Source organism: Phoca vitulina, unplaced genomic scaffold (assembly GCF_004348235.1).
Source record: "Phoca vitulina isolate PV1807 unplaced genomic scaffold, GSC_HSeal_1.0 scaffold30, whole genome shotgun sequence".
In the NCBI taxonomy this organism is placed as follows: domain Eukaryota; kingdom Metazoa; phylum Chordata; class Mammalia; order Carnivora; family Phocidae; genus Phoca; species Phoca vitulina.
The window spans coordinates 13,365,721-13,392,211 of NW_022589733.1; the positions used below are offsets into that span (position 1 = coordinate 13,365,721).

A 26,491-nucleotide genomic window follows, 5' to 3' on the forward strand; every position below is an offset into this window, starting at 1 on the left:
CTCTAAGTGAATCTCACCAACAACCACAACAAAGCTACTTCTGAGGTTACAGCAGGGTTATTCCCACCACAGGAAAAAACAGAAGGAATATAGAGTGGAAACCAAGCTGTATTCCCTACCTGGTTCATTACACATCTCTGTGAGTTATGGCAAGCTTTTTCTTTTTCTCTACTAACCCATTCTTCCCTTCCTCCCCCTTTCATCCTTCCTTTTCTTTTCTTTCTTGTATTCATATTTAAAATACTTATTGAAAGACTTCAAGATGCCAAAAATTCTGAGGCATAGGGATGTAAAATGAACAAACCTGACAAGCTCCATTCCTTCATAGACTATCCATTCCAGCATTAGAATTTAAAAATATAAACAAGTCAATATGTAAGATAATTACTATGATAAGCTCAAAGAAGATAATAAGCAGAACAAATGGCAAATCTCTCTGCAATCTTAAGTTTATATCTGAAACAAGAGAAGAAGCTCTCCCTGAGGTAGAGAGATTGATGTGTTATGGCAACAAAAAATAATTCTATTAAGTTGAAATGTAACAAGTAAGGGGATGGCAGAACTTATCTGTTCCAAAGTCCAGAGTTCTTAGCATTCTTGTGAGGATAAAATAAGACACATACGGGATTTTTTTTTGTCTCCTATGCTCTGGAGAGCATATTAAAAATATTCTTTTTATTAAAAATATTCTAGTATCAAGAACTTGATGACAGTTGCCAATGGGCAATCTTTTTTATAAATATCATAAATATGTTCAAGTCCCATAGCCTGCTGAGAGAATGTTCACTGTCACAATATTGATCATTATAGCTACAAGTCTGGCTCTTACTGGTAAGGCCAAAATCCTGATATAAAAAGGAACTGAGGACAGGCCCAGATGGGTTCACTGGTAAATTCTACCAAGCACTTAATAAAGAAATTATACCAATTCTCTTCAATCTCTTCTGGAGGACAGAAGCAGAGGAAATGCTTCCTAACTCATTCTATGAGGCCACCATTACTCTAATACCAAAATCAAATGACATTCCAAGAAATGATAACTACAGACCAATATCTATCTCTGAAGATGCAAAATCTTCAATATAATATCAGCAAATTGAATCTAAAAAAAGTAGAAGAAAAGTTAGATGTCATGACCAAGTGAGATTTATCCCAGATATGCCAAGTTGGTTCAACATCTAAAATTCAATTAATGAAATTCATCACATCAACAGATTAAAAGAGAGAAATCAGATGATCATATCAACAAAGAAACAGCAGTTAACAAAATCGAACACCCATTCATGATTTAAAACTCTTAATAAAATAGAAATAGAAAAGGGGTGCCTGGGTGGCTCAATCAGTTAGGCATTGGACTCTTGGTTTCAGCTCAGGTCATGATCTCAGGGTCATAAGATCTAACCTCATGCCGGGCCCTGTGCTTAGCACAGAATCTGCTTGGGACACACTCTCTCTCTCCCTCTGCCCCCTCCCTCTGCTCTCTCTCTATCTCTATCTCTAAAATAAATAAATCTTTTTTAAAAATTAGAAATAGAAGAGAACTTTCTCAATTACATAAAGACTATCTACAAAAACCCTACAACTAATATCATACATAGAGGTGATAAACTTAAAGCTTTCCTACTAAGATCAGGTCCAAGACAAGAATGTATCTTCTCACCACTTCTTTTCAACATCATCCTGGAAGTCCTTACTAATACAATAAGACAAGGAAAGTCAATAAAAGGTATACAGAATGGGAGGGAAAACAAACTCTTTGTTCACAGATGGCATGATCATCTATGCAGAAGGTCCAAAAGAATTGTCAGAAATAACAACAACAAAACCTTCTGGAACTCATAAGCAAACAGCAAGGTTGCAGGATACAAAGTCAATGCTTTCCTATGTAACAATGATACAGTTGAAATTAAATACACTCTACCTTTTATATTAGCACCCCAAAACTGAAATACTTAAATATAAGTCTAACAAATGTGTACAAGATCTATATGAGAAAAAGTCAAACTTCTGATGAATGAAATAAAAGAATAACTAAATAAATGGAAAGATATTCTATCTTCATGGATAGGAAGACTCAATGACATCTGGATGTCAGTTCTTCCCAGCTTGATCTATAGACTCGATGCAATCCCAATCAAAATATCAGCAAATTATTTCATGGATTTCAACAAACTGATTCCAAAGTTTATACGGAGAGGTAAAAGATCCAGAATAGCCAACACAATACTGAGGGAGAACAAATTAGAAAGACAGATGCTTCCTGACTTCAAGACTTACCACAGAGGTACAGTAATTAAGACAGTGTGATATTGATGAAAGGACAGACAAAAAGATCAATGAAACTGAATAGAAAGCCCATAATGGTATCACATAAATAAGGTCAACTGACCTTTGAAAAAGGAGGAAAGGCAAAGCAGTGGAGCAAAGATAATCTCTTCAACAAATGATGCTGGGTATCCACATGCAAAAACAGAACAGAACAAAACAGAATCTAAATATGGACATTACATCCTTCATAAATATTAACTCAAAATGGATCACAAACCTAAATATAAGACACAGAACTAAAAAATTCCTAGAACATAGGAGAAAATCTACACGACCTTGCATGACTTTTCAGATATAACGACAGAGGCAAAATCCATGAACAAACTGATAAGAGAAACTTGATTAAAACTTAAAATTCCTGCTCTGTAAAAGGTACTGTATTTCACTAAATGAAAAGACAAGCCACAAACGTGAAGAAAATGTTTGCAAAGACATATATGATAAACGACTGTTTTCTGAAATACACAAAGGACTCTGAAAACTAAACAATAAGGAAACAAGGGAATTTAAAAAAAAACGTGCAACGACCTTAGCAGACACATCACCAAAGAAGACATAGAGATGGCAAATAAGCTTATAACAAGATTCACTACATCATATGTCATCAGGGAAATGCAAATTAAAACAATGAGATACAACTACACACCTATTAGAAGGCCAAAATCTGGAACACTGACAAAAAATTCAGATGAGGAGATGGAGCAACAAGAACTTCCATTCATCGTTGCCTGGAATGCAAAATGCTACAGACACTCTGGGAGACAGCGTGGCAATTTTTTTACCGAACTAAATATACTCTCACCATACAATTCCACACTCTTTGGTATTTGATCCAAGGAGGTGAAAACGTACGTCTTCACAAAAACCTGCACATGGATGTTTACAGCAGCTTAATTCATAATTTCCAAAACTTGGAAGGAACTAAGATGTCCTCGAGTAGGTGAATGGATAAATAAACTGTGATATATCCAGACAAGGAATATTAAACTCTTAAAAGAAATGAGTGATCAAGTCATGGGAAGACATGGTAGAAACTTAAATGCATATTACTAAGTGAAAGAAGGCAATCAAAGAAAACTACGTACTCTATGATGCCCACTACATGACATTCTGAAGCAAAACTATGGACACAGTTAAAAGATCAGTAGTTGCCAGGGGTTGTTGTGGGATGGGAGAAATGAACAGAAAGAGCACAGAGGACTTATAGTGCAGTGAAACTATGTGTATGATATTATAATGATGTATATCCTTATATATGTGTCTAAACCAATATAAAGTACAACAACACCAAGAATGAACCCTAAGGCAAACTATGGATTTGGAGTAATTAGTATGTGTCAATGTAAGTTCATCCCTGGTAAAAAGTATACTGTTCTGGTGAAGGATCCTGGTAATGGAAGAGGCTTTGCTTTTGTGGGGCAAGGAATATATGAGAAATCTCTGTAGTTCCCTCTTATATTCTAAACCAAATACTGCTCTAAAAAATTTAAGCCTTAAAAAATTTTTATATTTATCTTTTTTTAAGATTTATTTATTTATTTTTTGACAGAGAGAGACACAGCAAGAGAGGAAACACAAGCAGGGGGAGTGGGAGAGGGAGAAGCAGGCTCCCTGTGGAGCAGGGAGCCCGATGCGGGACTCGATCCCAGGACCCCGGGACCACGACCCGAGCCGAAGGCAGAAACCTAACCGACTGAGCCACCCAGGCGCCCTAAGTCTTAAAAAATTTTTAAAAACTTAAAGAGAAACAAACTTCCAAAATTATTACCAAAATACAAGTTTCACTATTCTGGTTCTTTAACAATAATAAATACCAAAAAAAGGAACTGAGGAATGATCCCACATTACTAGAAATGTGTAATGGTATTTAAGCCAACATCTTCTGACTCAGTTATTTTGCATCACTCCCTGAAGTCATGGACAGACCCACCATGTAGAGGGACACTTGTTAGGCACTCTATTAGGGGTATACAGGTCTTTTGTAATGAGTTTGTGCTCATCCCTGAAACTCTATTCTGCTAGAATTCAAATTCCTAGGTCAAAATTAGTGGACATTCTTAATGGTTTTGATTTAGAGCCTTCAAATTTTTTTCAATAAATATACTTCTTAATACTCTTACTATTAAGTAAAGTTTTGACTAAGTAATTTACCAAACACGTATTATTCCTGCATATTACTGTTTTAAACATTACATTCACTGACTTGATAGGGCTAACATTTATTTACTCTTTTTGTGTTTGCCGTATGTTCTGACAGCCACAGAGACCCATTGTGCTTGGGGTTTCAAAGAATTTGCCTAAGAGTACAGTTAGCTAACATCTTCCAGCTGAATGATCTTTAGGATTAGTTTGTTTTTTTTAGATTTTATTTATTTATTTGTCAGAGAGAGAGGGGGGGTAGAGAGCACAAGCAGGGAGAGCAGCAGACAGAGGGAGAAGCAGGCTCCCTGCTGAGCAAGGAGCCCGCCACGGGACTCCATCAGAGGTTACTGGGATCATGACCTGAGCCAAAGGCAGACACTTAACCGACTCAGCCACCTAGGAATCCCTGGGATTATTTTTAGTATTCAAGCTGAGGGCTACTCCTCCCAGGCACATTGGAGCCGATGAGTGAGCACTGCAAGACTGTATTAAAGCCCGGCCATGTACATAAAAAATGGGACATCTTTTAAGAGAAATCTTTGCTCCAGGGATCCCCATGGGTTTGGCCTAGATGCTTTCCAATATGCATTGCCTTATCTAGCTTCCTCCCCTCTTAACTTGCGTGGCTATCAGATCTGTATCACAGTATGATGGATTTCCCCGCCTAATCCTGTTGCATGCCTCTTAGGGACTGGTTGTTTATGTCCCTCCCAAAATTCATAGGTTGAATGTAATCCCCAATGTGATGGTAGTCGGGGGCAGTGGCTTTAATAGGCAATGTGATCATGAGAGTAAAGCCCTCAAAAATAGTATTAATGCTCATATTCAAAGAAGCCAGCTAGCTCACTCTCTTTCCACACGGATATAAAAAGCCAGCCCTTTGCAATCTAGAAGCCAGCACTCACTGGAATTCTACCATGCAGGCACCCTGAGCTCAGACTTCTAGCCTCAAGAGCTGTGAGAAACAAATTTCTGTTTCTTATAAGCCACCCAGTTTAAGGTATTTTGTTACAGCAGCCAGAACTAAGACAGTGCTTCTTTTACCTTTTATAGTCCTTACCCACTAAGCCACTTCTTCTCCTGTCTCAGTGTCTTCCAGAGGACACAGTAACTGATACACGTCTTTTGGTCACCAGAAAGTGTATTCACTTTCCATTTGCTTACAAAACAAAAAACCCAAATGCTCCCTGGTCTTTGCATTTTTTTTTCTACATTTTTCTAATATAAAAAAATTTTTAAAGTGTTCTTAATCTGTTTCTGCGTAACACTTATGCCCTTCTCTACCACAAACACTCACAAACATACACACACACACACACACACACACACACACATTCATACCAGTCTCAAAAAAAATTTTTTTTTAAAGAGACAAAAGGCCTCACAGATAGAGTCAAGTTTAGATTCTTTAGGAACAATTTACACTCTGTTTCCATTTGAACACACTCAAGTGTAATTATGGAGGCATTTATACAAAAATATTTATATTTCACTTGTACATATTTATGTTGCAAGAAAATAACTTAGGCTGATTATTGATTATTGAATTTAGCCTCTATTTCCTTCAGCATTGTGTCTGCTTTAAAAATCACAACTTGACTCTACCAATATTTATTAAACAATCACTATATACATTCTTCAAGTATCATTTCTCCCCATTACATTTCCCACAATAGTATCAGAATACACTTTCTAAAATATAAACCAGATAATTTTGTATCTTTCAAATTAGAATGATAAAGCTAAAATAAATGTATGTTGAGACAGACACTCATTATGCTGGGTAAAAATGCAAATATTATGTTGCTGACATTTGATTAAGCAAAGGGCAATATATGTCAATGAGACTTAAAAGTACCCAAATCCTCTGACTTAGTAGGGGGATTTTATTATCTATACCTCATAGCAATTTATTCTTGATATATAAATTATTTAAATGGTATCACCATGCTTCCTTGTGTTTATGTTGAAAGCAAAAATTTGTCTTCCAAAATGGGTTGTGGGATACTTGCAGGCTGACATTAGCCTTTGTGAATTTTTCTCCTTTTATTTAATTCAATGCCTGGCACACAGTGAATGCTGAATTAATTTTTGCTGGATTACACTGGGCTTGGTGAACAAAAAGATCCAAGTGAACAAATAGGCAAAGAGCAAAGGAGAAAATGATTTAACTCCACTTAAGCAATCAACAATTTCTGTTTTACAGAAGCCCCTATACCATAGTTATTACCTAGGGAAAGTGAAGTTCAAAGATGGCTTTGAAATTAAGGATCAGGGTATGAGTCCCAGTTCTGTTCCCAACTCTGTCACTGTGACTTTGGCTGAAAGGACATCTCCAGACTTCTCTCTCTCTCTCTTTCAGCTCACTACCTTCTCTACCACTTCCCCTAGGGTCATCAAGGAGCCCAAATGAGATGAAGTTTATGAGATACTTCCTTCTTCACCGAGGAAGAATATGTAATTATGCCCCTAATTAATGTGTTTTAGAAGAGTTCTTTCCTGTTCCTAAATCTAAATTCAATTTTAAGCCATGACCTATTTATATATAAATGTACTTTTTCTCACTTTTAAATGCATGAGGATTTTGCTCTTTGAATTAAAAAAAAAAGCAAAGAGAGGCTTTAAATTTTTAATTTAATTAATAATTGACTTAATGGTAAGACATGGAAATTTATCTCAATAATACTGAAAACTCATGAACTGAAGAAATTATATTGTATGTGTATGAAGCCGTATACTGAATTTTTCAATTTGGAAATTTGCAGACCAAACCACAGATACAAAATAAAAATTCACACAAAAGATAATGTTATCTGTAATATTTTTTATATGTGCTACCAAAAATCCCACAGGATTATAAAATGTCTGACAAAGTGGCCTTACTCTTTTTTTTTTTTTTCCTTTTGGCCTTACTCTCTTAATACATTGTTAAAATTAAACAATAGGAAGACATATCTTCAGTTGCAAAAACTATAATTTTATGAAATTATTTTCCTAATCAGTAAAAAAAAAAAAAAAAAAGTGTTGTTTTGTAAAAATAACTTAATGATTTCTAAAGTCTGTACCACCAGATTCAGGATATTGGCTGGCTTTAATATTGGCAGTACTACTACTACTATTACTACTACTATTACTACTATCTTCATAAAGAACTCTAGTGGGTAAACATCAGGATCCTGATTTATAAATAAGGAATCTAACAGCAAATCTAGCGATATCCATCCACTGAATGATTACCACATGTCATGCACTATATGGTTGATGTTCATTACTTGATTGATCTTCATCATAACACTAGTAAGTAGATTCCATACCCAGTTTATAGATAGGGGAGTTGAAACTTAAAAAGATTTATAAATGTTACTTGCCAAGCATCACACATCCAATAAGTGACCAACTTTATTCTTAAATCTGGTATTTCAGCATGCCTGATGTATAAGCACATTTTTCCCCCCAGGATGAAAAATTGTACCAGGCCATCTGTTAAACAGGTGATATTCTACAAAGGGTCTGCAATTTGTTTTAATCAGTATCAAAATGATTGTTGGGCTTGCCATGTGCCACACACTGCACAGAAATAACACATTCAAATATTATTGATACATGCAGTGAAGTACTTAACCATAACATTTCATAATCCAAATCCCAAGAAAAGTGTTTCCCTGAAGCAATAACATGGTAAATAGAATTCAAAATTTAGGCCACAAACCTGTCTCAGGCTCAATGGAAAAATAAGGCTGCCCTTCCAAGATACTATAAACCAACTTTGCACTGTTTCCATAAACTGGGTCATCAGCATCAGTAGCTGTTACATTAGTGACAGACGTACCTAAAAAAAAAAAAAGAGAAACAAAGAAAAAAGAAAAAGAGGGAGAGAAAAAGATAATAATTAACACAGTATTCTTTGCCAAGAGCTAAATTTTGCCAAGCATATAATACAAATCCATGTGTGGGAATAAAGAAAAAAGAAATCTCTTCAAAAATATGGAGATAAACTACTCTGTCATAACTTCAAAAATATCCAAGTCTTTTAAAAGAAGAGTACTGCTAGGTTGGAGTACTATATAAAGATAACCCTTTTAGAATCTATATTACTTAAGAATCCTTTGTAGTTTTCATTTTAAAGATACCTATCTCAGATTCATGTGGGCTTGGAGAATATGAAAAGGAAACATATCAAAGAAACATGAAACACTAGGTTAATAATATGATATAATATGTAGCATTTAAGTTTTGCCGCAGTACAACTGAATATACCTGAAAAAAAAAAGCGGCACAAAAATATCAGAGGAATATTTTATCCATTTCATCTAATTCCTCAGGATATAAAATTAGATTGGAACCACCAATTAATCAGTATGTTTAGGTAATTAGACCTTATGGATAACAGAATCAAACCTTTTTTTTTTTTTCAGATTCATTTTCTATTTGCTATTCACTCATTCGTTCAGCAATTGAGCACAAATAGCTTGCCTGATGTGAAGTATATATACTAAGATAAAATCTACATTTAGGAGGTGTACAGTTGGGTGGTGGAAGGTTAGAGGAGGGGACAGACACACATGCATATAGAAATTCAGCTGAATGCAACAGCACCACGTTTGGATCTCTCACTTACTCCAGAGAGGGGGGTCAGGGACCGCTTCCTGAGAGACATGGCATTTGAGTTACATTATTAAAGACAGGTAGAGTTTAACCAGGAGAAGGACAGGGAAGGAATTCCAAGCAGTAAATCAAGCATAAGTAAAGGCAAAGTAGTCTGAGAGACTCTGTGAAATTCTGGGAACTGCTGAAACTGGGAGAAATTGGAGATGTCTGGTGTGGTAACAGGCTTCAAAGTCTGTGAGGGCAGAGTCAGTGTCCTTTATCCAGTGTCAGACACATAATTATCAAACATACTGATAACTGAATGAATGGGCACATGAATAATCTAATGATTCATGAGAAATGTAAGTGTCAGAGATGGAGTTCCCTAGCAAGTAGACGCTGAGATAGATTTCTTGCAGAATTTTTATTGGGGAGTTCTCTTCAATTGATATCTGTGGGGGAGTGAACAGGTCAATATTGGGCAGAAGGAACTGTGGGGTGTGATGCATTCACAGACTCCACTGGGCAATCTACCACTGGGATGGTCACTGAGGAAATGGGGCCAGACCTTTAGATCCAGTACTGACCAGTTATTGGATGTAGGAACCCCTCTGAGAATGGAGCCTTGGCCTTCAGCCAGGCAGCTCTCCTCAGCTGGATGATCATCAGCCCTGAGAAGCCAACAATCAGCACTCTCAAGCAGCATGGGGGAAGAGTGTTTTCAACCTGAAGGGCATGGAGGTGGGGGGTCTGAGCAGCAGACCTCCCTTTTTACTGAAATAGGATAGAGCTTTTGCAAGATCGTGCCAATCAAAATACTTTCAAGGGTTTGAATTATGGTCACTGTATAGGAAAATGTAGTAATAATGTTTGTTGAGCGGTTGATAGTCCTGTAAAATTGGAAATTTCTACTCAGAAGGATGATTCAGAGATTCTACAAAATCTACAGTTAGAAGGAAGAAAAAGCACCTAATGTTGGTTGTATAATACATTCCACATTCCACCAGACACTGGGAACAATGTCAAAGAAAAAAATAATAAGACTCGCTCTCACAAATAGCTCATCAACTAGCTGGTAGAGATGCACACAGGAGAGTACAATATTTGGAGTTATTTGAATATCATGTGGGATGGAGAAGAATTGGAGGAAAACCTTCCAGGTAAGAGGAAAAAAGGGAAATAAATTTTAAGAGGAAATAATGACTGGAAATATCAATCATCAAGCTAACTTTGGAGATGTAAGCTGGAGCACGAAATGCAGGGGTCATTTGAATCCCAAGATGGGGAGTGCTGGCTTATCCTGTAGGAAACAGAGACGATTTTTCAGTTAGAGACCAAACCCAGCATGCTATGGGCTTCTCCTCTATCATTGCCCCCAGATTTAATTGGAGGCAGAGACGTTGAATGTTAGGAGATCAGACTGTTACGAGGTTATAGCAGAGGTCCAGTTAGGGGGTGATAAAAAAAAAATTAACAATAAATAAGGATCTCAACGCTCATTTTCTTGTTTTCATCCTTGTACTAAGTTTCCATAAGATGTTAAAATGACAGTAAACTGGGTGAGGGGTATATGGAATTCTTTTTGCAACTTTTCTCTAAGTCTACAATTAGTTCAGAAAAAGTTAAAGAAAAAAAAAGAATTAATAGCAAGAAAAAGACTCAGGAGTTACTGAGAGCTCATAATTCAGAGACTAAGAAGAAGAGTGAACTCCTCCATGCAGAAGACCATGAAACAACTGTTTTGCTTTATTGAGTTGCCTTGTGTGTTTAACTTTTTTTTAGGAGAAATGTCTTTCCCCCATTATGAGATAACACATTATCAGAAAAATAAAGTCAAGTATGATATTAAGCTAATGAGGGTGAGTACTCCATTCTAGTCACTGCCTAGGCACTGGAAACAAAGAGGTGAACAAATAGTTAGAGATTCCTGTCATCACTAAAATTACCTGCTAGTGGGTGACTCTTAAATTGAGAAACGCCTTCACAGAGAATAAATAAATCAAGAGATTTCTGAACAATGACAGAATCACTGCATATATGTGTGCCGTGGGTGCGTTTGGACAGAGTAATATGTGGATCACGGTTTTGCAGATGGAATACTTCCAACCTACACTGAACAATTACCCATCTGTTTGGGCCAATCATTTAACCTGTCTTAGCCTCAAACTTCAAATCTATAATACATATCAGAATTATTGTGAGGGTTAAACCAAATAATATATGTAGAGGTTTAGCACACAAATGACCACATGCTAAGCCTATGAGTACCAACTCTGCCTACATTTTAGAATCTAGCTTGAAAAATAGTCAAACTGGGGTGCCTGGGTGGCTCAGTCATTAAGCGTCTGCCTTCAGCTCAGGTCATGATCTCAGGGTCCTGGGATCGAGCCCCGCATCGGGCTCCCTGCTCCGCGGGAAGCCTGCTTCTCCCTCTCCCACTCCCCCTGCTTGTGTTCCCTCTCTTGCTGTGTCTCTCTCTGTCAAATAAATAAATAAAATCTTTAAAAAAAGAAAACAGTCAAACCTTTGGGGTACCTTTCAAATCTATGGTGTGGCAATACGGGGATGCTGGTGGAGTATTTTTAAAACTCTTCTCAGGCAACTCTTAGGTAAAACCGTAGTTCAGAATGACCGTAGTGGGTACAAGACATTGTTAAAATTTAACTTCACTCTTCTCCACAGAAACATTAATTTCTATTGTGATTACTTTGAAGAATTCTTCAGATTTGTTTATATATGAAGCATTTTTTAAAATTATTCAAACTGCATAAATGCCCATGGAGATTATTTCTCCTTAAATGGAAGTTGGGGTTATTTCCTGGAAGTTTACTGTGACCAGACTGATGATGATCCTAATGTCATTGATTACCATAACTTGATGTTATCTAATTGTCCTATCACATTACCAAACACTGAGGCAGGAGTAATGGGCCAGATTTCCATCATTTCCATGCTCTGTGATTCAGGTTTTTTTTTACACATGCAAAGATGACCATTATTTATTTTGCACACCTCAAAGTTCTGTGTAAGAATCAAATGACATGATATTAAGTAGAGATGAGTGACTAAGAAGGTATGTTTGGCGTCATATTGTCTTGAACCAGGATACTTGTATTATTTTTTTTAATATTTTATTTATTTATTAATTATTTTTTTATTGGGGAGGGCGGGCAGGAGAGGGAGAGGGACAAGCAGACACCACACTGAGTGCAGAGCCCAACGTGGGGCTCGACCCCACCCATGACCCTGATCACGACCTGGGCCGAAATCAAGAGTTGGACACTCCACCGACTGAGCGACCCAGGCAACCCAGGGACACTTATATCCATCTTCAACTTCTATGAATCCTGTGCCCTTGTCCAAAGTAACAATACTTGTCTAAGCTTTGGTTTCCTAATCCATAAAGAGGAAGGTGACAGTAACTGTTACCTCCTAGGCTTGTTGAGATAATTAAAATATAGTAAGTTAGGGAAAAACTAATGAAGAGTCATTGACTTTGCTATTTCTGAGAGCTTACTCTCACTGTTATTATATGTACATTACATGTGTGTACGTGAGAGACTGAGTAACAGACTAGTCTTTTATCATTTTAAGTGGTGGTGGATGTCGTAATTTATAGGTGTAGCTTTGCCTAATTATTTTCATAGCAGTGGATTTCCTTAAATTTGAGGGGAAAACACAAAAAGACATTCCCAAATGTAACAGTATGTTCATGTCCTTAATAAGAAAGTAACTTAGAAAATACACACACACAACACCTCACTTTCTCAAACCATTTAGATCATCTCGTGTCAGTTTCATCTGTGGTATAAAATTGCTGTGGGCTCAAAAATAAAATGGGTTTTGATGTAGCAAGCACAAGGCCAGGCACTGGACCCGTCATCAGCACAAGTTTCTCGATGTTATTTGAATAGGTGGCATTCAGATGAATGCTGTATCTCTCAGACTATGCAAATCCCACACTCTCGCCAAGATGAACTACTCTGCCGGGTGATGCAACATGGCTAAGGCAAGCTTTTACCCACATCCTCATCCATGATATTTCTGCCTGATGCCTGGCTTCCCGGGAAATCCGCATCCTTCAGCTTTAGACATCTGGAAATGAAAAGGCAGCACTACTTCCCGTCAAGGATAATATTTCTCCTAATAGTGATTCAAGACTGTTGATGCACCTGTACACTGGAATAGATGTGTGTAGAGGTTTTGTGGATGCATTTGTCAAGTGATTACCCAGAGGGGGAAAAATGGATGCTTTGAGGTTAATCTTGCAGCAGAAAAATTTCTAGTCAAACTGCGGTGTAGGCTTCTCCATGGAAATGCATGCAGAATGCAGACCACAGAGGCAAATTGAAAAGTGTAAACCTTGCAGGATAATGTTTCTTCAAAGCAGCAAGTGTTGGTGTGTGATAAATAGGACCCTGCGTAATGCCCAGCAAATATAACAACAGGATTCTCTGTTTGTGTTTTCATTTGGAACTGTTTTTGTCCCTTTGTCGAGGATACAAGAGACTCATTTAGCTAGTGACTATAAATTTGACACTGTGCCATTTCTCCAAGAAAGCCCCTATTATGATCCAACTTGATGCTGATCCTAATTATAATAATATAGCTGTTGTCAACAAAAATGATCCCTGTCACCACAATGCATCCTGCTAGTATCAATTCAAGTATGAATATGTCAATTCCAAGGTGAATTCTGCTTTTAATAAGCCCATTTTTCTGCATTTAGTTTCTTGGTTAAGTGAGATTTGCCAATGTGCACTTGGATTTTAATTAACAGAGGGCTCGTGGTATCATTTGCCTCCTACCACACCTGAAGGTTCCCGCCCATTAGCAGCAGGACACACACATCTTCCCCCTATAATGACAGCAAACACTACAAGCAAAATTAACCATCAAATATTTTACACTGTCAGGTTAGAGGTTCCAGTTTGCTGACAAACTAAGATGAAAGGCCTTCGGGAAAATAAGATGTTGGGTTTGGGTAGTGCAGCTCTGTTAGCTAGACTATACTTTTTTATGAGCAAGTCAGCACACCAATTCTGCACATTATTCAGAAAGAAAAATGCTGGTGCTGACACCCTGAGCAGGAAAACAAAGGTTTGGTGCAGCGTGAAAATGTGCACACTGGAAAAGCTAAAACTCTTATGATGAGAAGAACACAAACCCCATTTGCAAAGAGTCATTTGCAATACATTTTCTGAGAATAAGCATTCTGTTAGCAGGTAGGAAAATAAAGCAGCAGAACCTTTGCAATACCTGAAATTCAGAAAGGCGTATGTTCTTGGCCTCCTGCTACCACCTTCAAACTTTTGATTTGACCTTCTGGCTACCCTGATCCGAGTTCAGTCTGTACCATCCATGGACAGTGTCTGGCATTATCATCCGCAGATGTCTTACCTAAACATTCACACATTCCAAAGATCACAGGCCTAACGTCTCACAGCAATGATGCAGCAGGCATTCGTTATTTTAATAAAACTAAACCCTCAGCCCATCTCCTCTCATCCTCCTTGCTCATCCCCCCAAGTCCTAGGCAATGCAAGAGGTAGTAGGGGCACTGGTGTTGCCATGACAACCTTTTCTGGTTGTTGTTGAAGAGCAAAGCAATAATTTCTTAAGGCCTGCGTAAGTTGTTGACGTTTAAATTATCGCTTACTAGAAGCTGAAGCATCTGGCCCTGGATGTTTTAAATGTGTCACACCTAATCCATTATTTTTTACTTTTATGGAAACATGCTCTGGGATACCTCTGTACATGACCGGCATGCAACTTCTAGAGGTTTTTTGTTTGTTTGTTTGTTTGTTTGTTTGTCCCCCAACCCCCACCCGGGTAACAACAGAACACAGACCTGATATGCTTACGGAAAAGCTGAGGATAATTGCAGGCAGCCAATGCAGTTTTCTTTACATCTCTCCAACTGACACCATGGACATTACTTTCTCCTGCAGGGCCGCAAGCAAATCCTCCCAGTACAATGAGGGCCTAAATCCTACTGGTATTTTCTTTGTTCAGTTTTGCTATTTAACTATAGAAGACACATGCCAAATAGCCAAACCTCCAAGGGATGCCTTAGGGGATCTCTGGAGGATGAGGAGGATTAAACATGGATCAGGAAAATGTATGACTTGTGTTTTTTAACCCTATACATGTAGAAATCTTTCTCAACCAAGCTCTGAGGGAAACAGTGAGATATACCATCTGTAAGCAGGAAGACAGGATTTTACTTCCTTCTAAGAACTTGATGAAACCCTTCTCTTTTTTTGGTGATCAATCGTGCAATTTCTGAAAGCCAATTAAACAGGAGGCAAAGGCAGCATGGGTTTGCCATTTTGTTTCAGAAACCAGTCTTTAAGACATATACCACACAATGAAATCCTAAACAATCACTTCTCCTCCATCATCTTTTGCAAAGACCTAACCATTGCTCACTGGGTGTTCTTCTCATGTGCCAACTCTCAGCTTGTAGTAAAATGTTGCTGCCAAATTCTACATGCTCCAAATTGAATTTATTATGGGAACAGGGACAGATTCTTAACTGCAGTCAGGCGGATGGACAGCACCGAAATGCATCCTGTCATTTCTCTGGCTCTATGATTTGGGACATAAACTGGGGAAATAAAATTCCACTTCCATATTTTATTCTGGAGCATTTAGAGGTATAAACAGTTTTGTAACTTAATAAACATCCATACACACTTAACATTGTGTTTATAAAATGAGCCCAAAACTTTCTGGAACAATTAAACACTTCAGAAAATGCGTTTGAGCTCACAGATGTCTTCTATTCACCCATGCATCATTCCAGTGAACATCTGTAATGTGCATCGGGTGAGAGAAGTGAAAAATATTGTATGAAAATGTGTAACTGTAAAATCTCAGCCATGTTTACTATGCACAGGAGAAAAGCACCTTCTGCATTTCTCACAAACAGCGCCAGGATGGTGGCCTACCCACTGCTTTTGCGAACAGATAATGAGGACGATTGGAAGCCTGGTTGTGAAAACTAATAAGCTGTCTGTTTTACAGTTCTGTGTTCATAAATAAATGCTTTCAGAATCAGAATGACTCTTATAATACAAAGGGATCAAAAAAAGTATATTTTCTTTCTTAGGCTGCCTATTCCCGGCGATCAAGCCTTCGCTAATCCACTACCTATGGAATGAAATCCTATAAATACCTAAGAAGTAAACTAGCATCATTTATGCTTTAGACCGGCAGCTATTTCCATCCTGACCTTGCAAAATTAAGCTACCAGTGGCTTTGCGGGTGCCTTCTACAATGTGTCAGGACTGCGGTAGGTGGAAGCTTCCTTCACTGTATTTTATTATATGAACTCATTCATTCACTCACACAAAGCCCATTTGCATAGTAGGTACTGTGGGCTGAGCTCCAAGTTAGACGTGGAGGGCACAAGAATGTGCAGCAGTCAGAGTTTCTGTCCCAAGAGTGTTTGAAGTTTATTTTAGCATGTTTTCACCGTGCTGCAAGAAACCGAAAACCTTTGTTAAATTTATTTTCTGAAGTCATCGGCATGATGTAGTGGAAAACAGGTATATGCTACACTTAAAATGTCAGAAGTTTTGTTCACACCCTCTTATTATCAGACTGAGATCATACTCTACCTTAATGACATGTCACTCCTACAGAGCAAGGTTTTTTTTTTTTTTTTTACACCTATGAGACTCGGTTTCCTAATCTAAGAAATGGGACTATCACCCACTTCGTATTCTGATTCTGCTCCCCATATGGATAAATAGTATTCCCTGGGTGGGGGGACACTGTGCTGAGCTGCACCTCTTGCTCTCTATGGCATGCTACTTTATGTATGTTTGGTGAAGGATGAATTTGAGCTTAAGAGGCATGAGAATAAAATTATAACCACTCCAGTGGCTGTTCATTATTTTATTCTTGTAGATTGAGCTTAATTTTCTAGTTAAAAGCCAGGACTTTTTAAAAATGGCAGGAGTGTGGTTGTGACTATAATCCCTTCCTTCCCACCCCCTTCCACCTTTGCTGACATAGAACTGACCAAGAAAACTGTAATGTATTTAAAGAGGTCTACAATGTGACATGATTACCGCCATCAAATTAATGAAGACATCCATCACCTCATATGGTTACTTTTTTTTTTTCCTAACTGAATGATAGAATGAGTAACTCTCTTATCAAATTCATACCTAGCCAAGTGAAACACCACTGAGCCATTGAGCTACTGGGAAGGCAAAGTCTTAGACAAAAACAGGCTTAACTGGGCAATCATTAGAGATCTTTGGTTTCAATAAGATTTTTCTAAAAAGTATTCACTAAGTCACCCGAAATATGCCGTCCTATACGTGCCATCATCCATGACGTCTGTTGTTAAAATGGAGGAAAGTTGGGTTTATTTCCTATTTGGGCCCTTGGTTATCACAGTATATTTTTTATTGAGCTTCTACTATGTGCCAGGCCTTCTTTTAGGCACCCAAGAGACTTTACAGTTAGAAGATTCTTGCTTTCTTGAAGGGCAGACCAGTGGGAGGCCAGAAAATGATGGGATGAGTAACAAAGGATGTGATAAGGTACTGTGAGGGAAAGAATGGTAGTGAGTAACATGGGAGGGGCAGCTAAATAGAGAAAACATGGTTTCTGGGAGGATGGGGCATGGATACTGAGATTTTATGTAAGAACAAGGATGACCTTGAGTCAAAATTCAGAGGTAGGGTTGCAAATCAGGAAATCCCAACCACCCACCCCTTACTCCACCCACCCCCCTGACCCATGAAGGAGGTTAGTTAAGTTTGGAGCTTATCTCAGGAAAACAGAACATTAGAAAAGGGTTTATACATTCTTTTACACCAAAGGTTTCAAATCTTCCCAATGATTTTTTTTTTTTCTCCCCAAGCTCAAGCAAGTACATTCCTATGATTCCCCAACACATCTACCTAACCCATTCACACCCAGGTTCACTAATTAGTCGTCCCTAAGCTGAATTGTCTCCTCTTCTGAACTCCAAAAAATACTTCATTTGACTGTCTCTGGGGGCATCTTTTCCTTTCCTTAAACTAATTAAATAATTAATTAATTAAATAAAAATCTGTACCCACTCCTTAAATTACAGTGGGTACAGATTTTTTCCTTGCAGACTGAAAGCTTCCTGAAAACAATATTCTATCTTACTCTCTCACCTTTCTCATCTAATCCTCCTCTCCAGAATTAACCCATTCCTCTGTAATGCGGCCTCATCCTTTATTCATATCATAGGCATACCTCTACATTATCCTAGTGGTACAGCACTAAGAACTGTGCCTGGTATAAAATATTTATTCTTTTAATCTTTGCAACAAGCCTTTGAGCATCTGTTAAGATGATCTCCATTCAAACAGAAAGGGATAAAACCTATATTCAAAACCAGTTATGGAGGTTCCCAGCCTTCATAACTGCTACATTGCTTCTGAATTTTAGATCTTCAAGGGCAGAGAACATAGCCTAATGTTTTTTTCTCTCCAGCATCTCAGAAAGTGATATAAATATTTGTCAAATAGATAAACGACTAATTGAATGAATGATTATTTTCTTTAGGAAGACACATTCAAAGATTAAGAGTAGGTTGATCCATTGATATTTTGAATGATTTGTTGTTTCCATTTTTTGGTCTTATTTTCATATTTTAAATTTATTTGAAAAGAAACAGTAGGGATTTTTCTTCCTCTTAGGACGGAAGTCATGTTCTTGTCTTCCTAAAGATGGGCCCACTCCTGTGGCTGTAAACAAAAGCTAGTATGACATCAAACCCTTATATGAGCTCATGAAAATTTCCTGTAGAAGTAATTATGGCCTGAAGACTTTATTTGAGGGTGAGAAGGTGGAAAATGTCTTTACCAGGGACTAGGAAGAAGGGCAACGATGTTAAGTTCCACGGGTGACAAAGTGAAGCCTCTTTGGGTTTAATAATCCTGCATCAGGGAAGGCTGCAGTCACATACATGAAGGCAAATCTGTCAGAGTCCAGGTCTGAAACTCAGCCATCAAAGACTAGCTTATTGTGGAGGGAATGAGTAGCCCCAAAGCTACATTCCAGGCAAGGCAAGCATAGTTCTGGCAAAGAACTGGACTAGGAGATTCAATTCAAGCATGAATCAACAAAATCATGTGACAGTAAAGAGCAGTAGCAATGGCCAGAGTTGGGGTGATGGGTGAGGGGACAGGATGGAAGAAGGTGGAGGAAGGCTAACCTCTCCTTCCCTGCTGATGGAGCTTGGAAGTATGGTAGACCTTTCTCTCTTAAAAGTAAATCTTTCTGGATTTCCCTATGATTCACAAAAAAACGAGGACTTTCTGCTTATCTTGCCAGAATGTGTTTAAGGAAATTCTACTCCAACTGTAGAACATGAATAAAGAAAGCATTTCTTGAACCTGAGACACTGCTCGATGTTCCACTACCATTAAAGAGGTAAGTTCTTGAGAAAAATCACCAACAGGGTACTATGGACTGCATTTTTGTGTTCCTCCCAAATTTATATGTTGAAATCCTAACCCCCAATGGCATAGTATTAGGAGATGGGACTTTTGAGGAGGTAATTAGGTCATGATGGTGGCCCTTCATAGTGGGATCAGTGTCCTTAGAAGAGACAAAAGAACTTGCTTCTCTCTCTCTCTCTCTCTCTCTCAACCTCTCTGTCTCTCTCTCTCTGTCACTCTCTGCTCTCCACTATGTGAAGACATGGCAAGAAAGCAGCCACTTGCAAACTAGGAAGCAGGTTCTCCCCAGATACTGGATCTGCTGGCAGTCTTGGACTTCCCAGACTCCAGAACTGTGAGAAATAAATGCTAGTTATTACCCAGTCTGCAGTAATTTGTTATAACAGCCCTGCATGACTAAGACACAGAATATCACCATTTCTTATTACCAGGGTCCATGTTATAATTTAAGAAGCAGACATTCAAGTCCAGTTCCACCTGATCCAAAACCAACATTTATTTTACTGTATTAAAAAAGGGCAGAGGTATATAGTATCTATATTCTGGTATTAGTATATTTTAAATTAAATTTTACTTCTTATAAACACACTGAGTTTCCATCTAAAAGAGTTAGAAAGCTATCACTGGTCCTATTTTCAAATTCCAGTTGGGACAGGGACAGTGAGACTATTAATTATCTCCAACTATGTGCTACATACTTACTACACAGTGTCCTTTACCTTCCCTTATGGCGCGAACCAAGCTACTCATGCTGTTTGACAAGGTCCAAGTATGGGGGACGATCCTGAAAACAGGAGACTCCACAGCTGGCTCCGGCTATTCTCTTTCATTTTGTTTATGGCAATCTTTATAATTGTGGGAATATTTCTGGGCTGGCTCCTGCTATTCTTTTTCATTTTATTTATGGCAATCTTTATAATTGTGGGACTATTTCTGGGGTTTCATGATAAAGTGACTACTCACCTTAGTTACGCCTATCTAAGCAATCATAATGAAACTAATTCCACGAAGAATTAGTTTCTATAGAACAAAATAACAAAACGGTCACGCTCTGTCTAGCACCTTTCTCTTTGCGTACTGTTTTTTAGTTTTAGCGAAAGCCGATAAGCAGAAATCAATAAAGGTCATGTTAATCATTACAAAGGAAAAATGAAAGAAGGCTATGGCTGTAATCCAGAAAATGATCTAAGATTTGGAAAAACAAAAATATCCTAACATATAAATAAAGTTCCTCCGAGGCTGTCAGGAGGAGATGCTTGCAACCTGACCCTGTGTCTGTGTCTCCTCATTCGCCGACGCCATCCCTTCCTACGAGAGACCCACCCCGGCTGGAGCTGGACTCCGGCACCCTTACTCATTTTTACTCCAGATATACCTATTATGCTGATACTGCTGTCTCCAAGACACTCAATAGTGTGGGAAACAGCACTCAACAAAGCTAAATACATGTATTAAAGCATACAGTCAGTAAGTGAAGAGATACTATTCTAACTCACTTTTCTTCTTTCCTCAAACCCAGAGAACTCAACAATGAAATTTCAGCCATAAATAGTCAAGCTTAGCCATGGGTCTGAAACCTGCCCATAACAAGTCAGAAATTCACACACATATAATCCTTACAAATAACCAGCCTTGGCAAGAATTACTTTACTTTGGAGAAAATTAATCATCAGACTTGAAAGCAAGTCGACCCAGGTCAATTCCTAACCCCATCCTTTGTAGCTCTGGTGCTGTCAGCTCATTCCTGGATGCAGGAATTCCTGGATGGCAGTTAATAGCCTGTTTTCTTCCCCCTAGCTCATATTAAAAGATGTGTAAGAAAAAGTAAAGAGATTTCTACAGTTGTACATGAAGAAGTTAAATGTGGTTACATGAACTAAGCAGACTGTAGCATGGAAACACAAAAACTAGAAGAATGTAGTGAGATCTTTATACACGAATGCCTGCAGAGAGTTGGGGGGAAAATGTACTGAAAACTCTACCTGCCTTAAAGTCTTGGCAAAAATAAAAGAATATGCGAAAGACTAGGTATTGAGTTTACAAAAAAAATGATTAAGGATCTGCCAACATCTTGAGTGTTTTTCAAATTGAGATGATGGAAAGAGGAACAAAGAGGGAGAGAGGGTGAGACAGAAAGAAACTGATTGATTATGCTTCTACGCTTCTAGCCCTGAAGATGTGAAGCTGAATCTGATGTGGACCATACCTTCAAATAGTTCAACAAAATAGGAGGAAACTGAATTAATTTTTCATCTTTTCATCTTATTCTGTATCTTTTTGTTTGTATCCTTCTCTCTCTTTATTCTCCCTTCCTTAGTTCCTTCTTCTCAATCTATAGATGTTTATTGATTGTTGGACACCATCAAACTATGCTTGGCCCTGGGATTTCAAAAATGAATACAGGTCTTCTATGGTCTTTGAGGAGGGCTCACAGCCTAAAGGGGTTAGAGTCACAGAAAGAAACATCACTGCACAGGCTGTAATTCAGGTATGTTCAAGGAGTAGTGTGTGTGCAGAGGAGACTGGCTCCTAGGGAAATGTGGAAGGCAGATTGGAGGTATGGAAATGCAACCTCCCCTAATGATATGACATGACATGACAGGTAGCTCAACTTCAAGCGTATTTTGTGATTTCAGAATACTGACCTTACCATAAGAAATAAACAGTATACCTGTCTGTGTAGAGTTATGTGATTTTTTTATTCTATCCCCAAATTTTTATCACATTATATTAAGACCTCTTCCAAAATTGTGTTTTATTTAAGAAACAAGTCAAAATGCATCAATTTATTTGTACAACACATTTGGAAATATCAGTATTTCCTTAGGTTTGTTTAAATTTTAATCATGGTATCGTGCTGGGAAATAGTAGCTTTGTGAGGTGCTCACAAAAGGTAAAGGCGAAAATCAGCAGATTTGAAAGACAAACACAGAGAATTTGGAGAAATGTCAAAGAAAATCCCAACTTTGTTTCAAAAATAACTGAAGTGATAAAGTACCTCATTCAATTCAGTTATATTTTCACTCTTCAATTCTTCCTATTTACCACAGTTAAGAATCTTAGGTAGAATGGGAGAAATAACGGTATACATTTTCTTACAGCTATGCCTTTCTAACTCTATTTTACAACATCTGTGACTTTTTTTTTTCTTTTTAACATTTATACTACCTTTATGTTTACCCTTTGGGCTAATTTGTAGTTGACCCCAGTAATAGAGCCCTTTTAGCCAACATTTTGTGACAGACAATCATTGATTTAGCCGTCCTGCAGAATGCCTTAAAAATCAATGTGTTCAAAGAAGGAACTGGTGGGACTTTATAATATCACATCTCGTTTTTATCACAAATTTCCAATTTACCAAGTTCCTGTCTCATTATTTATACCAGACAGGGCATGCTGATGAGATACACAACCCGTTCTGTCCCTTTTGGCAATCCATTTATAACTGAAGCACAATTAATATCTTTACAGCTGTTCTCCAGGCAGAAAGAAAAATGTGGCAGCAAGGATTTTGTACATGTTTGAGTATAAATGTGTGAAATGAGAAGCACCGGGATATGTCTAAAAACTGGAATCTGAGCTTTTCTTGTTTTTAAATTCTCCAGAGAAATATTTTCAAAACACTATTTCATACAGAATGCACAGCTAACTGTAGTAGCTCTCCAGATTCCCCAGCAAAATAATTAGGAATCTGGATGGTCATTAAATACAAACTTCAGTCATGACATTCCTTCAAAGGAAAAGCATAAAGGGGAAAATCCACGAATTTCTAGAGAATTCCACATCATTTTAACTTCTGTATTCCCCATTCATGGTCACTGGCCTTTTCTTATTTCCAAATATTGGAATTTTCCTTTAATTAGATACTGATAATTACCATCAAATATAAAGAAACCACTATATTTCTGGCCCAAGTATTTACTTGATGGGATTATCTCATTTAGGTTTCACATAAACCATAAAACTTAGATTTAAATCACTTTTGGCTTCCTGAAAAAAGATAATAAATAGATACCCAATAAATGTCTGTTTTCAATTCATTCATCTGCTCAGTTACAGATGTTTTCCATATGGATATTTGTGGCATAATTAAATAGCAACTACCGGGGCGCCTGGGTGGCTCAGTTGGTTAAGCGACTGCCTTCGGCTCAGGTCATGATCCTGGAGTCCCGGGATCGAGTCCCACATCGGGCTCCCTGCTTGGCAGGGAGTCTGCTTCTCCCTCTGACCCTCCTCCCTCTCATGCTCTCTGTCTCTCATTCTCTCTCTCGCAAATAAATAAAATCTTAAAAAAAAAAAAAAAAAATAGCAACTACCCCCATAGTTAGTATAGTAAGGGGAACAAAACAAATGATTGATATATAGATAAGTAGGGAGATAGAAAATTGATAAATAGATACATAAATGTAGATAGATATATAGATATAGTCAAATATAGGACTTGGTAATTATACCTCTTTCAAGTTATCTTAGAGAAAGAATCCAAAATATGAGCAAGTTTTTTGTTGTTGTTTTGTTTTGTTTTTTGTTTTTTTGCTACATGCTGATACAACAAATGAATACCTATTTAAAAATACTTAGAGGAGTGCCTGGGTAGTTCAGTCAATTGGGTGTCCAACTCTTGATTTCGGCTCAAGTCATGATCTCAGGATCCTGAGATTGAGCCCCGCATTGGGCTCAGCACTGGGCATGGAGCCTTGCTTAAGATTCTCTCTCCCTCTCAGCTCCTCCCTCCTCACTTGCTCTCTCACACAAAAATAAATACATGAATGAATGAATGAATGAATGAATAAAAACACTTAGAATATCATTGGTAATTTACAGTTATAATAGCAAACCTTAAAATAGTAAAAAAAAAAAAAAAAAAAAGAAAAAAGAAAAAGCTGAAGATAAAATCAAATATACAAAATGAAAACAGCCAAAGGAAAATACTGTTAAAAAAAAAAGAAAAGAAGAAAGGAAAGGAAAGGGAAAAAGAAGAGAAGAAGAAGAAGAAGGGAAATGAAAAGAAAAGAAAAAAACTAAAATGTTTAGAGGTCACTATCATGGGTTCCCATAACTGACAGATGTGGGACTTACAATCCGAAGCTGACGCTGACTGGCAGCAAATGGCAGGTACTATGCCCTCTTGAACTGTGCGGTATACTGGGAATGATGCAGGCCCTAGGTACTATGGAATACGTACCATGCTACGTACTATGCACTACATAATATGTACTATATTATTCCTATAGGCCTTAAAAAAAAATCCAGAACTTAGCAGCTATTTGAGAATCAGAATGTGGAGAGACACTCACTGGACATATTTTGAAACTATCAAACAAAGCACAGTATGTCAGAAAACAGAGCAATGTGTCCAGTTTGAGAAGAACTCTGCTCTGGGTGAATGATTCCTTCACCAGGGCCAGAATCCCCAGAGAAGTAGTGTTTAAAATTCAGATAGATCCCTAGGTGCTACCCCTTGGAAACCAATTCCGAATCAGAGGAGGGAGCAAGGAATCTACTTCACCACAGGCTGGCCCATGGAAAAGAGCTATTTGTGAGTTGGGAAGAGGGAGGGGTGCTTATGCCCTTTTAAAAGTTCTATGTTATTTCAAGTTTTTAATTACAAAAGTAATACATACTCACTGTGGGAAGCACACCTGCTTTTAGTAGGTAACTCAAAGAGACACCTTAGCCCGCACAAACGTAAGAAGGCTGGGCTTTTAATACTGTGCAAAAAGTGTTAAGAAATTAATTAGCACCTGCGTTCTAAAGAGCAGTGAGTACAATGTAGGACAGATAGGGGGTCAAACGCTGTGAACAGCATCCAGGAGAGCCTGCAGAATTGCCAAAGATAACAGCTTACACTTTACGTTTGTAAATATTTAAGCCTATATATTGTAATTTTTCTGTAGTACTAAGGCATTAGGAGCTTCTAATTCTCTAATTAGAGTGTAGCTTGTATGAATGTGTGCTTTTATTAATGGAAATCAATGATGAATACAGTTGCTGATATATAAATAAAAAGATTAGTTATTTAGACAATCATAAGCATCCACTAGACTCTTAATTTCTACAAATAAGCCTGAAGTAGGCTGGATTCTTCACCCTACCTTTATTGGCTGGCATATCCCCCAGGCAGGCATCACCTCTGAAAGGAATAAAAACCTCTAGAGCGGTGTTTTCTTAACTGCGAGCCATGCAGTTAATTAAGAAGTAAACTATGAACTGATGTACGTGAAATTCTCAGGTCCCCCACACAAAGAATTTCATATGGAATGGTATACATTGACTTGTCTATTTATGGTAATTAAACACTTGTGTGGTACACAATAAGTTCTCAGTACATTTACTATATATTTGATAAATAATATCAAATATTGTCTTGAATCAATATGACAGGCCCAACTTAAAATAGTATCTCCCCATTGTTCTTATTTTCCTTATGGGGCAACTAGATACAAGAGAGGCTAAAAGAAATCTTGCCTAAGACCACACCGATTGTGGAGCCTCTATTTTTGCCAGACATGAAGCTAGAACCTAGGGATTCAAGGTTAGATAAATAGACACAGCACTTGCCCTGTGGAACCCCTAATTTTATAATGTCTGGGTGGACATGTTTGAAAATCTCTAGTAAGTTAGGCAGTCATATTAGGTGACAGCTTTCATAGGTAGAAGCAGACAATTATAAGCCTGAAACAACTCTGAGATTCTGTATTTTCCTCAGAATATGTCATGCTGTTTCTGCATTTCATTCCCCAATATATCAACATTATTTCTTTAAGATATGAAATAGCTTTGCAAATGTTCTGGTAACACCTCAGAAAGATGTGTCATACCTCTCTTACTTTGTTTTCAGAATCTCCTGGCACACCACCATGGATTCCAAGCAGAGAAATATAGCATTATAGTCACCCACTGAGCAAGTGGTTTTCAAAGTGTGGTCTCCAAACCAGCAGCATTAGCCTCCTCTAGAACTTGTTAGACATGTA

At 37.8% G+C, this 26,491-nt stretch overlaps 1 protein-coding gene across 4 annotated transcripts in view; it reads right to left on the reverse strand.

The window, feature by feature from the left end:
* CDH8 (cadherin 8) overlaps positions 1 to 26,491 on the reverse strand; it is a 363,546-nt gene that overhangs the window by 192,735 nt on the left and 144,320 nt on the right. For all 4 annotated transcript variants that reach the window (XM_032424146.1, XM_032424145.1, XM_032424144.1 and 1 more), the window contains one exon: positions 8,180 to 8,299. In XM_032424146.1, the coding sequence (XP_032280037.1) occupies positions 8,180 to 8,299 (120 nt within the window). The remainder of the gene's footprint in view (positions 1 to 8,179; positions 8,300 to 26,491) is intronic.